Source organism: Manis javanica, chromosome 11 (genome assembly GCF_040802235.1).
Source record: "Manis javanica isolate MJ-LG chromosome 11, MJ_LKY, whole genome shotgun sequence".
In the NCBI taxonomy this organism is placed as follows: Eukaryota; Metazoa; Chordata; class Mammalia; order Pholidota; family Manidae; genus Manis; species Manis javanica.
In genome coordinates, this window is record NC_133166.1 from 108,427,729 (window position 1) to 108,444,341 (window position 16,613).

Sequence of the window (16,613 nt, forward strand, 5' to 3'; positions counted from 1 at the left end):
GACGCCGAGGAGAAATTAGACTGGAGACAGAAATTTGGGAGCCCTCTGCATGTAGGTAGTATTTGAAGGCATTAGACTGGAAACGAAGTGAGAATGCTGAAAGAGTGAGTATAGATAGAAATGACAAGAGGCCCGAGGTCGGGTAACAGCAGAGGAGGCCAAGAGAGAGTGAGTGGCCAGTGGGACAGGAGAATTGAGGGCAGTCATCTCTGTAGCCGAGTGGAGAAGGAACAGCAGAGAGGAAGAGATAACACTGTCAAGTGCTCATGACAAGTTAATTAAAATAAGAACTCAAAATTGACTATTGGATTTAGTAACATGGAGATATTGTGACCTTAGCAAGAGCAGTTTTGCTGAATGGTTAGGGAGGGAATTGTGGTCGAAGCACGGGAGGACGTGGCGTGGAGACCGGTGCTGAAGCTCTTTTGCGTTTTACTGTGAAGAGGAACATAGAAGTGGACCCAGCTAGAGGTAAATGGGGTCAAGAGGAGAAATAACACACTTACAGGCTGTAGGGTGATGTAGTAGAGAAAGAAAACTACATTCAGGAGAAAGGAGGAAAAATCTGATCCTTGTGAGGAGCCGGATTCTTCTTATGCAACAGGAAAGAAGGCAGCATGAGGGTAGATGGGATGCGTAGGGCCGGCAGAATTTCTCTTTTAATTGCTTCAGGATTTTTGTGGGGGTTTTTTTTGGTCTGAATTGAATTTAAGAAGCAAGTTCATCTACTGAGAGACTGGGGGAGGTGTTGGACATTTAAGGAGAAAGAGGATATGAAGTGGAAGAGTGAAGGGACTAAAGGGGAAATAGAATTGTCTGGCAGTCAGAGTGTGGAGACGGCAGGTGGTGGGTCTCAGTGACAAGAGCCGTCGTGGTCGACGGTTTTCTCTGGGCACCCAGGGCTTCCTGCGCCTCTGTGGCCACATGCTGACTCCTGCGCTAGCACGCTGTGGGTGCTGGCGGCCCCTCTCCGGGGCCCTCTCCTTCTGTGCACCGCCTGGCCCACCCCCTCGTGCTCTCAGTCTGGGTTCAGACGCCGTCTTCGTCACGATGTCCACCTGACTGTGCCATTTAAAGTTCCTTCCCGATACTCCCCCACCCCCCTTGGGCAGTTCTGCCTTCTTTTCCGACACTCCTCATACTAACATATTACGTAAGCTATTACATTTTTTATTTCATGCGATTACTCTCCCTCCATTAGATACTTAAGCATCATAAGGGCTTTTTAAAAACTGAATTCTAATTGACATACAATATTATATTAATTTCAGGTGTACAAGTGATTCAGTATTTTGTAATGGTCACAGTAAGTCTAGTTACCATCTGTCATCATACTAACTTATTACAATATTACTGACTATATTCCCTATGCCTTATTACAATATTATTGACTATATTCCCTATGCTGTTCATTACATCCCTGTTACCTATTTATTTTATAACTTGAAGGTTTTACCTCTTAATCCCCCTCACCTATTTTTCCCATTCTCTACTCTTCTCCCCTTTGGCAGCCACCAGTTTGTTCTCTTTATCAATGAGTCTATTTCTGTTTTGTTTGTTCATTTATTTTGTTTTTTAGATTCCATATATGAGTGAAATCATAAGGATTTCTCTTTTTCTGTCTGACTTATTTCCCTTAGCATAATGCCCTCTGGTCCATGCATGTTGTCACAGATGGCAATTTTCTTTTTTTATGGCTGAGTAATAATCCATTGTGTATGTACCACATCTTTATCCATTCATCTGTTGACGGACACTTAGGTTGCTTCAATATCTTGGCTGCTGTAAATAGTGCAGCAATGAACAGAGGTATGCATACATCTTTTCAAATTAGTGTTTTTAATTTCTTCAGATAAATACCCAGAGGTGGAATTGCTGATTCATATGGTAGTTCTATTTTTTATTTTTTGAGAAACCTCCATATTGTTTTCCATAGTGGCTGCATCAGTTTACATTCCCATCAACAGCGCATGGGGGTTCTCTTTACTCCACATTCTAACACTGGCTATTTCTTGTCTCTCTGACGATAGCCACTCTCTTAGGTGTGAGGTGGCGTCTCACTGCGGTTCTGATTGGCGTTTCCCTGATGGTCAGTGATGTGGAGCCTCTTTTCATGTGCCTGTGGGCCGTCTGAGTTTCTTCTTTGGGAAAATGTCTATTCATGTCCTCTGCCCATTTTTTAATACAGTTATTTGTTTTTTTGTTTGTTATTGAGTTGTATGAGTTTTTTATATATTTTAAATATCAACCCCTTGTCAGGTATATAATTTGCAAATATGTTCTCCCATTCAGCAGGTTGCCTTCCCATTTTGCTGGTGGTGTCCTTCTCTGTATAACAGCTTTTAGTTTGACATTGTCCCATTTGTTTGATTTTGCTTTTGATGCCTGTGCCTAAGGACATACAGGTCTAACCTCAAGAAACAAGAAAAATCTCAATTTAAATGCTCAAATTTTTGCTGTTTAAATTTTTTATTTAAATTGCCAAAGATTTCTGATTCATTAAAATTTTAATTTTTTTTTAGCTCTACTTTCTTTGTTATCTTTGTGCTCAGAAAGGGTTTCTAATATGAGATAAATTTTTGAGATACGACTATTTTTCCTTCAGGCTGAAAAAAGAATTTGAGTGTCTAGGTTTGTTCCTTGGGTTGCTCCTGTGCCCCTGCAGCTCAGCTTCAGGAAAAAGGCTGTCATGTCAGCACAGAAACAATTCCTCATCTTCCCTCTTCCCGGCTTGGTAAAGAATTGCACCATTGAACCTTTCTGTCTAGAACAATTGTCTTTATGAGCTTTTCTTTAAAAAAAAATCAAATATTTCTCTAAGAACCATATAAGAATTTTGAAATTTAATTGGCATCTTCAGAGTTTTGATGGATTAACTGTAATTAAATATTTATATAACATATGTCTAGACCACTAAAGGTATTTAGAACACTGATTCATAGCATAACTTGCCTTGCATTTTTAATTTAAATGTCAGAAATTCACTGACTAGTGAAGAGTTAAAGCATTGTGGAAAGCATACAATTTATCTCTAACAGGAAAGAAATATTCCTACTAGACTACTGGTGGTGTGTTCACATTTAATCTGTGAATCAGAACATATTATTTATACTTTCTAAAGTTTACCATCAAGTCTATTCTTTATATTTTATTGCATTTTTAAAACATTCTTTTTATGTTTAATTGTATTTTAAGAATTGAAGTAGCGAATGGTCATTTCCATTTCACAATATTGCTTATTGAAGTGCATTTAAAGCACAGATAATATCTCCAAATGGACTCAAATTTTAAGATGATTATTTAACAATAAAAATGCTTTCAAAAACCTAAGTGATACCAATATCAAAAAGCAAGAAGCTGTTTTGCTGCTTAAAAACATTTGTCTTGTAACCTGTCATACTACTTTAAGATCATGTCATAGGATTAAATCCAGTTCTTGCAATTATTGATAATTTACAGGGAATAGTTCTATTGATCTTGAGAATCTTATGATCTTATATTCTTGTTTAAAGCAATTTTATCTAGTTATAATCTATAATAAAATTATGGAATCCACATATGGAATTATGTCTATGAATTTTTTTGAGATTTCTAACTATGAAATTCATGTTTTGGTATGACTGTTCAGCATATTTAGTTCCAGGCTTTATTTTCACTTTTAGAATAAAAAGCAAAATATTGTTTTATGTAAAAAGTATCATCTTAAAGCAAACTGTTAAGTTCCTTTAAAAATCTGTTTGCACCCTTGTTTTCTGTGTGCTGCACTCACATAGTTAGCAGTGTTTGTGACTTTCCATTACTTGAAATACCAAATTAATTCTTCTAAAACTTATGTCTTCCACTTACTTAAAGTTTACAAAGTGATCTAACTGTAAATCAAGTGACAGGTTACAACAGCACTTTAGAAAGTCGTAGCTTTTCCAACAAGTAATATTTTTCAGTTCAAAATTATTTCCGTACAACGGTAGCTAAAAATGTTCTTATCTTTTCTAACTATGAAATGCTTCAGAGTTATTAAAATGTTATGACCATGAACCACCTCCAGCTGGGAGAAGAAAAGCTGTACTGAATGAAAAATGGAAAAAGGAGTTGAGAGAACTCTTACCTTCAGCATTCCACTCCTAGTGTCTGTATTTGTATGTGTGTATATGTGCACAAAATCAATCTTTTATTTTAAGAACCAACATTTTCATTAAGTACATATGTTGATAAGTGTCTGACTGTCACTGACAGGATTGTTTGCAAAGTCAGTGATAATGGGACATTTCACCAAGTGATTAATTTCTGTTGGCTCAAATCACTAGTTTAGTAACACATTCTAGTTACTCATGCTCAAAAATGCATAATCAGTAAATACTTTCGGGATTTATCTCTTTTTAGACTGAACTGTTCCACTCCAACTAAAATGGATGGATTATTTCCAGTAAACATAAAAATGAAAACCTTTTAAAAAGTCTTGTAGTCGTAATCTTTTAAGGCAAATTAAGTCCTTTAAAAGGATGTCTTAGTTTGTTTCATTTGTCAGTAATATATTGCTTTTAATTTATCATTTTGCTTTACCTTATTTTTTTTCAAAATGATACTTAGTCTATCAAATTAGGTCACTTTAGTTTGATTTATTGCTGTGTTGAAAATGTGTGCAAGTCAAATTTTGCATGCATTTTCAATTGCTTCATTTTCAAATTAGCCATTTATTGTATGTAGCAAAGACACAACATTATAAGTTACTGCCTTTTATCTCAACATAGAATGAAACGAACAATTCCATACACTTAACGATTTAACTGTAAAGCCTGGCAAAGTGTATGATCATTAGCATTGTTTCAGTATGCTTCTTGAGCAAACATTTCTTCACTTCAAGCTGTATGTTAGGCGTCCTGCCAGGTGCGGAAGATGCATACATGAGAAAGATGGTGATCCTTCACTCAGGAAGCTCGGCTATTGATAAAGGTTGAAGGGAAAAGAGGGCTCTGTTACTAACATTTTTTCTGTGTTTACAATATAGGCACTTCAGGTTATTTTAATTAACTCTCAAAAAACTCCCATGGGCTATTTATTATTATTCTGCATTTCCAAGGGGGGAAGCAGAGTCTCAGAGATGGCAAGGTTGTAAAGCCAGCAAGTGGCAAAGTTGTGAGGCCGGCCTTTCCTGCACCGAACTCCATACTCATTTTCATTTACCCTATTGGAAACCTTGTGCAATGCAAGCATAACGAGGACATAAAAGTGGGTGATCTATTGTCCCTGTCCTCAAAGACTTCTAATACTTATGAGATCAACTCATCCTGTAAAAAAGGAGCCATGACTGTACCCTTTAGGCTATGTATGTTTAAACCCATCTTACCACATTTTTGGTCAACCATTCTGTGGTAATAAAAAGGTAGTTAAATGACATTTTGAATAGGAATCCGTTGATTCATTTGCCATTCTTCCCTAATTTTGTCTGCAAGAGATTTGTGTCTCAAAGTCTTGTAACTGTTGTAACTTATGCCGTAATTACCTTAACCTGCTACCTGAGGAATACTGTATTGTTCTGTATAACTCCTCTCAATTAGTTTTGCCCATTAACCATTTAAACAGAAAACTAGGGCAGAGTGTAAGAATTTTTAAAATTCAAGCTACTTGATTTTAATTCAGCTAAATTTTAAGTTTCTAGGGTGAAAATATTGTGGCCAGGATTAATTAATTCCAGGGTGAAGCTGAACATGTTGTGTTAATCCCCAAATCTTCAAGTCTCCCCTGCAACCCTCACTCAGATCTTTCCTGTGGGACCTTCTGCCCCTTATGTAGTGGGCCTTAAAGGTACTTCGCCTTCATCGTGAACAGAGAAACCTCAAGACTTTTACAAGATTTTTCATAATCCAATAAATAAAAATTTCAGATGCCGTTGATCAACAAAATAAAAAATCACGAAGTGCCAGGACTAATGTGTATGTAAAACATATCATTGGTTTACACCAGGGACTGGCCAGCAAAGTAATCCCCTTAGGGTACTTCTTGAAATGCAGTATCAGTACTCCAAGATTTAGATGGGCTATGTGTGCAGGAACAGAGTGGAGAGGGGGCAGAACAGATGGTGGGAGACTGTCCACAGGGTGTCTGCATGTGGAAAAGGATCTCGGGGTGCTTCCGATGAGCGTCTGCTCCCCACTCCAATTTCTTCTTTAAGAACACTGAACAAAGGTATCATTTCACACAACCTTATGCAAGTCAAGGCGGCATGAGTTTATCTGAACTGTATTCGAATCCGTACTCAGAGTTCTGATCACTCAGTCAATACATCTGCCAGGAATCATGTAAATTGTACTTTTTGTCCAAGGGTCAGAATTATCTGGTGCCTTATTATGCTTTAGGACATAATCTCGATGAGGAGTGTTTCCTTTCGCTGGATGAAGTTAATCTCAAAATAGTAATGTCTTATGTTCGGTGGATACCCACTATGTTGGAGACTGTGTTCAAGCGCATCACCTAGGTCGGTCTAATGGGGTGTCTGCAGCAGTGCTCTGAGGCGGCCCTGAAGGAGCTGCTGCCAAGGAGGCAGGACACGGCCTCGTCCGTTTGTGTGGCCTCGTCTGCAGAGGCTTTGGGTTGAATGGCCTGTGCAGAGCCCATGATCTTTACTACTGCACTTTCCTATTTCTTGCTAATGAAACTGGAGTCCGTACTATATGTTTGTGATTTAGCTAATTAGCCACTGGTCACTGAGCACCTGCTATTTCAACTGAGAATTTTCTTGCCATACATATGTGTATGTTTGTGTGTGCACATTTGTGTGTAATTTATAGTTATATGTCTGATATTAATATTTTTGATAAAGTAAAAATGTAATCTTTTGAAATAAATGCAAATTAACATATTTGACACTTTTTAATTTCAGTTTATTGATGGTCGACTGGCAAAACTAAATGCAGGAAGGGGCTTCTCTGATGTGTTTGAGGAGGAGATCACTTCAGGGGGCTATTGTGGAGGTAAAGACTAGTCCCAGTATGATTATCCATTTTCTGAATAACAATTATCTTGATTTTTGCACTTGTGTGATACAGTCTACTTCATAAACAACTATTTTCTCCTAAACATGTAGTGTCTTAAATACATTTTTCCATCTTACAAAAGCTATGGTATTATTTTACCTGATAACTGTTATTCAAGGCAAACAACTGGTAGTTGTTTGCACCAGTTGTAATCACAGAAATGCAATTAGTTTAAATCTTCCTGTCTGTCCTCTTGACTAGTGTTCTCTGCTAGAAAACTACTACGGTGGCCACTACTGAGTGAGAATTCAAGAACTGAGTTTATAGTTGATAGAGATTATAATTTCATCCAAAAAGAAAGGTTTGAATACGACTCCTTCCACATTTTTATGTGTGTTAACTGTACGAGTCTACCTTTCTTTGCACAACAGCTGCAGCACTAGGAAAACACCTCGGTTTACCATCCCATGTACTTGCAGTTGTGAAAAGCATTCACTTAAGGCAGTGGAGGGAGTCATATTATTTTGTATGTGTGAAATACCAGTTAGGTGAGATCCCATTTTATTTGATACAATTAACTTTAATATAATTTAATTATTGCATTGTTTGAAATGTAGATATTCAAACCGTGTTATAATCACCTAAGCGATTAATGACTTAAAAACCAATGCTGTGCACACAGTTGCTCCGATATGTAGTCCTGTTTCTGGCAGAGTTCTCCTCGGGTCCTTGAAATGTCTCGCTCATTCAGCCAGGAATTGTATGAGACCTGTTGTAGATAACGGGGTGAGCTAAACACGCAAAAATGCTTGATGTGCTCATTTTCTCCTGGTATAATAGTGGATGTTTCCACTTACTCGTAGTTTTAATTTGGAAAAAAAGTCTTTAGTCTGTGTGTGAATAAATCATTGCTAGAATTGAGAAATAAAACATGAAAAGAGAAATAGTAATCAGTACTCATCTACGAATTTCCCCAAACTTAGTTTTATTCTTAAATAACATTTATTTTTGCTCCATAACAATACGAAAACCATTTTGCACCAAAAAAACCCATGAAAACCACAAAAATGTAAAAAGTATATAATCTGTTCATTAAAAGAGGTGCAAATGATGAACAGTTGTGGATCTTTGTCTGATGTAAGTACAGCCTTTCATTGACAGCATTTAGCTTTGGGGAAAACTTAGTTTACTTGACTCTGCAAGTAAGCCGAATATGGAATCGTTCAGCGCCTTGCTTTCTTAGGTCATGGGTAAAAACTGAGCTTCAATAGAACTTCTGTGTTAAAATAAGGCTTTTGCTTTCAACTCAGACAAGCAAAATATTGTTAGCTCATGGTCAAACTGCTTGAGGCGTCTCTTCAGTATTTACATCACTGTTGCCCCATTATCTTTGTGGCCCGTGGGGTTAGGGTCTTGTGTGGAATTGAAGCTGACATCTTGTGACAGTAATGGGGTAGAACTGCAATCCTTTTGTATAGTTAGATTCTGTGTCCTTACCATTGGTCCTGATACCTCTGTAAATAGAGGGTAGAGGCTTTTCTGGTGGAAGGTGGGGTCACTATAAAACTTTTTAGTAAAGGTCATATTGTTTAAAAAAGGAGAGGAGAATTTGATTTCCATTTGATTTAGGGATGTCTGCATTTTCAACACAACTTAATGCCAACCACTTTGTTGTTCCTTCTTAAAATAAAAAAGGGTTTTGACCTCTTATTTAATTTGAGGGAGCCAATTCTCATCCAAAAGAAAAGCCTCGCTCAGCAAGTGTTAATTTCACCATGTCCAATAAGGAAGAACATGAAACGTGACTGGCTGTCAAGTGTTATTTTTTAATTATTATGTTTTAGGTTATTAGAGGTACATAGTGATTACTATTAGGAGAATATAAAGCAAAATTCATTAGGATTTGAAATAAAAAGATGAGTAGTCCAATAAAAACTAGTAATGTTCTTATAAATGAGGATATACATATATAGTTCCAAAAACAGTCCTTAGAGGTCAGCTCCAAACATTTGTCAGCTGGACGACATTTGTGGGACGTCTGTGTCAGAGTAATAATTATAATGATTGTTCATGCTTATGGAATTTTAATATGTGGCAGAATCTCTTATAGGAGCTCTACAAATACGGTCTCATTTATCACTCGCACCCTTCGAGGCCCTTTGACCATCCCCGTGTTTAGGAAGGTACTCATCTCTGTTCGCCCGAAGTCACGCAGCCAGAAGTGCCGGCGTCTGAGCTCAGCGCCTCTCTGCCCAGCCTCAGAGCTGTTGCTCTAGTGTCTGTGATACGTCACTTTCTTGTGACAAGACATCCTTAATTAGAAGACATTCAGGAAGCAAACGCAGCACTCAGGCCTTCTCCACTCAAACTGGACACGAGTGAAGTTCCTGTCTCTTTTAAATATGTAAATGATTTTCTTACATGAGATTTTTTACACATATCTGTTGAAGAGCACTATAGGCAAAATTGATACTCACTAAAGCTGAAGAAAAAATTATCTTCCTTTAAGAAAAAATATTTGGGAAATTTCAGAAAAGCATCTAATTTCTCCCCTTCCTATGACATTGTAGCGACAGCTTGTAAACTGTCTTTGCTGCTAAAATGCTTGGTTATAATAAAGTGGATGAGTGTGGTGAAGCTCTATAATTATCATGGCTCTGATTAAAATACACAGTGCAGGATGGTCATACATAGAACACCTAGATTCAGACTGAAGTTAGAAATATAATTAAAGACTGCGAATATGTGCAGGTTTTCTAGAACCATTTGCTGTTAGAGTCCCTGTGGTCAGGACTGTTAGATCCGTGTGACTGACTCCTGACTCATTTCATGAGACCCTTGTGGAGTATGTACCCTGGACTTAGGGGGAAGTAATGAGAATATCGATGTAAGGGAGACGACCCACAGAGGTTAAAAGGTAGTAAAAGAGAACATGAGTAGAGCAAAGGGTGCCGTTAGATGAACACAAATGCTGGTCTGTGATAAAGCGGCTAAGGAATATCAGCTAGTTAAGAACGTGAGGTTTTTTCCCTGTATTTTTTCCCACTTGAAATAAAACTAGTTCTTAAATCTACTTCCAATTATCTAAACTTAAAAAAGGAGAAACATGTTCAGATTGATTTTACCTGCATTTATTCTCCATCAGTAGCATTTGTTTCTTCATTAGTTTTCTGAAAGATCAGTCTTCTATTTATTTAGTTCTATTTCTTTGTATTTCTGACCAAGGAACTAAAGGAATTTGAAAAATTTTTTGGATAAATTTTTATATAATCTGATAAATAACTACAGATACACTGGAATTTAAATACATTTGAAGAGAAGGTCCTTGCAGGAGTGTGACACGAAGGTATTTGCCCTTGACTGTGACAAAATCCTTGTCCGACCAACAAGAACCATGTTAAGAATTTCCCTTATAATGTTTATTATGTCTACAATCCGGTTGCTTTAATAGAGAGAAGGGGATTTTTTGGTAATCAGACTCATATTTCAGAAGAAAATAGCCTATAAAAAATATTTTCAATGAATAGTATGCTTGATCCATAAATTTTGTGGAAATAGAAGCCTTCAATCTAAAAAGTCATGTATTTAGGAGACAGGTATCCTGTAAAAATCTTTAGATTTGGGAACCTACCTAATCTGTACCTGTCTCCCTGTCCGCCCCACACCATCCGAGTCCAGGTACTGGTGACGGTTCTCACTGTCCACACTTGAGGTGCCAGTGGTGAGCCCTCCTTCTTCTTCTGATGTCACTGCTCTGAAGTGGCCCACAGGGGTCCTCGCTGTAATTCAAGTCTTACCACATTTTATTTAGCAGTCTTAAGAAGTAGTTTTCAGAGTTAAAGGGCTAATGAACCAAGAATTAAAACACGTAGATTCTAACTCTCTCTATTGCTGTCTTTGTGAACTTGGCTAGTACGGGATCGCCTCAGAGCCTCGGTTTCCTCTTTGGCATTATTTGTAACACTAGCCAACATTTTTCATGTGTCAGTGGTGTGCTAGACACCAGACTCAGTGTCAGAGCAGCAGGTTGAGGACCGAGTCCCAGATCCCACAGTTCACAAGGACAGAGTGGCCGAGGCCTCAGACCCCGGACTCCAGCCCGCCTCCTCCTTGTCAATCTGGCTGCCGTCACGACCTCCTTTAGGTAGAAAAGTGCAACTCAAGAGAGTGTGATGTAGGTAAACAACATTTTGTGGACTGTGAAGAGCTGGAGAGGAGCGCGCTTCCTCACAAGTCTGAATAAGACACTGACCTTTCTGTGACTGCGCTGAAGTTTTATGATAGCTATTTTCTTTGTGGTTCAGAAGTTTTGAAAAAAAATTGCTTTCTGGGTTGACAGGAGTTCCAGAATGCTAAACAGTTATCATATGGAGGTTGGTGTTTCTTTCTGCTTTGTTTTTGAGAAAAGAATTAAAACACTTTCCAGAATACTATGAATAGTAATCAAGTTGTAAATATGTGATTTCCACCCAACTGTTTTTAACAATTAAAAAGCATATGAACTAAAGAGGACTTTAAATAGAGAAGCCAAAGTATATGAACAATCTGTATATAGGCATACTGTTTATTTTATTGTTAATAAAATCTCCTTGAGAACTAAATCGAATAATTTGAATTTTTTCATCATTTTATGAGGGAAATACAATTTTTGAAAATTTGGGCAGGCCAAATACCACCTGAAACTGATACCTTTTAAACAGTGTAAATTTTATTGACATAGGCCATTTTAGGTGTATGCTTTTTGCTATAATCATTGCACAAGGTTAGAAAAAATATTATTTTCCCCATATTTCTTCTTCCAGAAAAGGTGCAATGCAGTGTGAGTAGTAAGGGATATTTTTCGGAATGGAGGAGGTTCCTTGATATTTCCTTTAAATTAGGGGAAGGATTTAAGTCCCTGAGTGAATCCAGCACTGGACACATTTTGCCTGATGCTGGTGAGGGATGCAGGTAGCGACCGGAGAGAAGCTCAGGCTCAGACCGTCTGCCCTGCTTATGGCAGTGAGGTGGTGAAGTTTTGAGAAGCCACAGCCACATACTGCCAAGAGTCCGCATGTATGGTGATGGGTATGATGAGACTTACAGTGGTTGGCATTTCACAGGATGGACAGATAACGAGCCATCATGTTCTACAGCTGAAACTGATACAATGTTACATGTCAGTTATACCTCAATTTAAAAAAGGAGAACATGATCTGTTTTAGGGGGTCTGTGTAATGGAGAGCTTCTGAGTAGCTGTTGTGACTTTTGTATTTTAAGCAGTTAAACAATTAAGAAGGTAGACGAAATCTAAAGTCACTTGATAAAAAACATTAGTTGTATGGCTTTTTTCTTTTTTTTTTTTCCTTTCTGATGTTATCCTGTTGACTACATTTATCACATTTGGAGCTGAATATATGATTACCAGCTTTATTAGAACTGTGTTTTTCAACAATTAAGCTTTCTAATGACCATGATGTTCTGTAGCCTACAAGCTGCATTTACTTGGGTAATAACTTTCAAATTTGGATTTACAACTAGAGAATATTTCCAAAACGATAACTGCAATTTAATTGTATTAAAATAAAATTTGCTATCAGTGTTAATATTTAACATCCATAGAATAATATTTTTTACCCTTGTGGTCCTTTGCATTTCTGAATTCTCTTCTGTTTTTTTTTCTTTCCTGTGCATTTGAAATATTGTCTTAAATGAATCTAACTGTATAAAATAGACAAATTTTTACAAAATAACAAATGTAAAACATTGAAAAATAATAGAGGTTATGTTTTCTTCTCTGAAAATAATATTAAGATGAATGAAGATAGAATACTTGATTATATGTGAGTATAAAGGAAAAGTATCTATTCTAATAAATACTGATTACTTAAAATGCTCATTGCTGTGTTCCTAAGAATTAGAGCAGTTTGTTAGTTCTTAGGATGCTGTTCTTTCTTTCAGAACATTGCAGATAAATAAAATTTGCCTACTAAAATACTAGCCCTTGATGAATTTTAGTTTATGGATTCATTTTTGATCAGCCACTCCTGACCTCTTATTTTTATATATTCCAGGGAGCCCAAGGTCCTATCAGCAGTGGGTGCATACAGTCAAGGTAATAGCAACCCCTCAGTGTGTCTGCTTTCACTCAGTATTACAGAGAAATACATACTCAGTAAAAGTACCCGTTTATACTTATGCTGTTCATTGGCAATATTTGAAATGTTTTTTTATTTTCTCACATTTTAAATATTTTTTATTTTATGTCTATTTTTTGTTGATTGTTACACATGATTGTAAAATGGAAAGCTTTTGTCCAGAGATTTTGAAAAGCAAGATTTCACTGTCCCCTTATGTCATCTTCCAGAACAAGTAATTAGATGGAGTAGTAGGATTTAATGGGAGTTTTATCATTTCTGGTAATGTGCTTTTGTTAATGTGAATTTTTAAATATAAAACTCACTTACACAGACTGAGACCTTTTTTGCCCAGCATTATAACAGTTGGTAAAATGGTTGCCTGTATGTCTTTTTTATTAAGCTTTAAATTTAAACATACCTATTGCTGGTCATATTGCCCAAGTCTACCTAAAATGCAAAGATGAAATGATTTTTAAATGATGCATTATGCCAACTAAACAAACAGAGTAGAATATTAACATTTTGTGTGAAACTGCAGTGGCATATGGAAACGTGAAATAATTTTTGTCGGTCTTTGGTCATCCTGTGAGTAAAGCCCCTTCTGTGCACCCGTGATGACGCTTTCTTTTCAGTGCCTCTGCCCAAAAGCTGGAGACCCGTGTCTTTCCTTTGCAGAGAGGGGGCGCGCTGCTCAACACGGCGGTGACGAGAGCCACACCTGCTGTGCGGACAGCATATAAATTTGTGAGTTTTCTTCTGGTATTTAAATATTCTGTTGATAAAATTTAATGTTTTTCCTAATGACAGACATATAAATCTAGAATATTTTCTATTTTTATCCAAAATAAGCTTAAAAAATTGAGTTAATATTGACCAAAGGGAATTCGGTTATTAAAATTACATTACTGTATAGAGAGGATATTTCCCTCATGTAATCAAAAACGGTTCTTCATTTTATTTCAAAGCTGTCAGCAAAATTATGCACTCAGACTGAAGCAGTCCATGACGAATGCCATTTTTTGAGATTTGGTTATTTCATTTAATGGCATTGTTTTCAATTTTCTTCTTGTTTTAATTGAAGTATAGTTTATAAGTGATATTACACTGGTTTCAGATGAACAGCTCGGTGCTTCCTCAGTTGTATACATTCCTCAGGGTTCACCGTACGTGTGGTCACTGTCTGTCTCCACAGAGATTTTCCAGTATTATGAGCTGTATTCCCTATGCTCAACTTCCATCCCTACGACTGGATTATTCTATAACTTGAAGTTTGCGCCTCTTTATCCCCTTCCCCTGTTGCAGCCCCACCCCCATGGTAACCAACCGCTCATTCTCTTTGTTTACATTTAACATTTTGAATTCTCGTTGTGTGTGTGAATCAAGTAGAAAAAAATAGTAAAATATTGCAAATATTCTTCCCTTGAAGATTCTTTGACTTCAAGTAAAATTCTTCAGTGATGCTCCATGGCTTATAGTAAAATAAAAATAACAACATCAACAAATAAGTAATTAATAAAATAAGAATATCTTTAATGTCATGAGGAAGACCCTCGAGACCTGGCCGCTCCTGTGTTTCTTTCCCCTCCGCCCCCTGACCCACACCCCTGACCTAAAGATACCGAGTCCATCCCTGCTTCACGGGTGCAAGATGTTCCCTTCCTACATAAGCCCTTCGCACAACTCGGAACATCCATTTCTTGACTTTTATCCACCTAGTAAACACAGTTCATCCTGTAAGACTTAGTTTAGGTCCCAGTTATCCTGAAAAATGTTTCCCAACCCCACACAAAAATAGTTTATATACCCCTTCTCTGCCCCCCAGGACTAGACATACCACTGTTGAGCCCGTCTGTGTACCTCTCTTTCTCTAATATTAGACGAGTAGCTTCCTGAGGGAGAGGGGGTGGGTCGGCATGGAATAAAGCATTGTTTTGTTTTGTTTTAGTTCAATAGACCATATATATTCTATGTTTCCAAAAAATATTCAGGGAGGTATTGTTTTTATAAGAATTTTTCTTCAAATGTTTTCTCAGTAAATGAATATATGTGATTTAATTAACAATAGAATAGTATATTTTAATAAGTTTAGAATTCATATTCTCTTCTTGACTTACAGTTTTAATATATCTGCAGCTACCATTTCTGTTAAAAAAAATCTCCTTCAAAGGTCACGTCTTACATAGGGAAGCTAATCCACAGAGTGGATTCAAAATCAAATGCCAAAATACCGAACTCACCATCAAAGTAGGCAGAGGTGACCGTCCCCCCGGCACTGGCGGCCTCTGCCTCTGCTTCGGCCGCCTGTGGCTTTGCTGGGAACCTTCTCTGAGCAGGTCGCTCTCTCACTGTGATACTGGCTCTTTGATTTACATACAGCTTTTGAAGATATTTTTGGTTTTTCACAATGAAATAGCACATGGCTTCCATGTGACAAATCAGACTAATGTTGAATCTGTTTCTCACGCTCATGTGAGAGTCTAGAAAGGTTTCACTATGCCCTTCATTTTATTCCATGGGCAAATACTCAAAGTTTTTCTTCAGGCTTAGTGTTGTAAATGTATGTTTTTCTCCTTAATTTCATTCATATATTCCATGAAAGCACAGAGGTAAATATGCTCAAAACCTCATTCATTACTTCCATTTTTATCCTTCTAATCAGTACTTTATTTTGAATCCTTCTTTGCAGAACAGCAAAATGTTTCCAAATTAAAAATTCTGCTCTTTAGAAGACTTTTCCTTAGGATTTCAGGCAAATTGAAGTCTTCAGAGTATACTTACTTATTTTTGTTACTTATCTTGTGATCATGTCAGGAAATTTGGGGCAAATAAATAAGTCAGTTTGTGACGTTCATAGTTGTACCTAAAACTCACCTTTCTAGACTGCTTATACTCTGAAATAAACTCTGAAATTCCTCCTTTTGCCACAAATAGTTGTGAACAAAACTCTCAAATTCTCTTCTGTGGGTATAGCAGAATTTATTTACCTTGATTCACTATACAGAGTAAATTTGTTAAAACTGAGAATCATAGTTAACTCTCCATTCGTTCTGCTAATCGAAATAGCTGGTCATTGGAGTTAGACCAGTGAGTACACAGGCCGATGAGTAGATGTTTGCACTTGTGCCACTGTTACCCTGTGCTTTGCAGTTGCTGCAGAAGTCCCGAGTATCTGTGTGTTGAAGGAAATAATGGTTTGGTCCTATTTTTAGAATATTTTTTCTATGCTTACATTTTTCTATGTTTCTGCTTTTTGGTGTTTATAGGGGTCATAAAGAAAACCAGAGTTAACATGCATGCTCTCTCATAAATCTTAAATTAACAGCAAACTGAATATAATATTCGATTTGGCTGAAAGATTTTCTAAGTCAACTTTCTTGTTAAGTCTTTGCATTTTAAATTATGAGCCAAAGCCATTTGCTGGGTGCTTTCCCTGAAGAGAATGCTTGTTTATTGATTAAGTTTCAACTTGGCAAATGAAAAGGATAGAGAGAATTTGTGCCCCATCTTCCAGATGGTCTGGAAG

General features: G+C 37.1%; 1 protein-coding gene across 17 annotated transcripts in view; it reads left to right on the forward strand.

The window, feature by feature from the left end:
* DENND1B (DENN domain containing 1B) overlaps window positions 1-16,613 on the forward strand; it is a 268,058-nt gene that overhangs the window by 211,183 nt on the left and 40,262 nt on the right. For all 17 annotated transcript variants that reach the window (XR_012123013.1, XR_012123012.1, XR_012123014.1 and 14 more), the window contains 3 exons: window positions 6,878-6,968; window positions 13,025-13,065; window positions 13,766-13,834. Coding sequence is in view for 14 of the 17 variants with exons in the window: in XM_037004680.2 (XP_036860575.2) it covers window positions 6,878-6,968; window positions 13,025-13,065; window positions 13,766-13,834 (201 nt within the window). In the remaining 3 variants the exon portion in view is untranslated. The remainder of the gene's footprint in view (window positions 1-6,877; window positions 6,969-13,024; window positions 13,066-13,765; window positions 13,835-16,613) is intronic.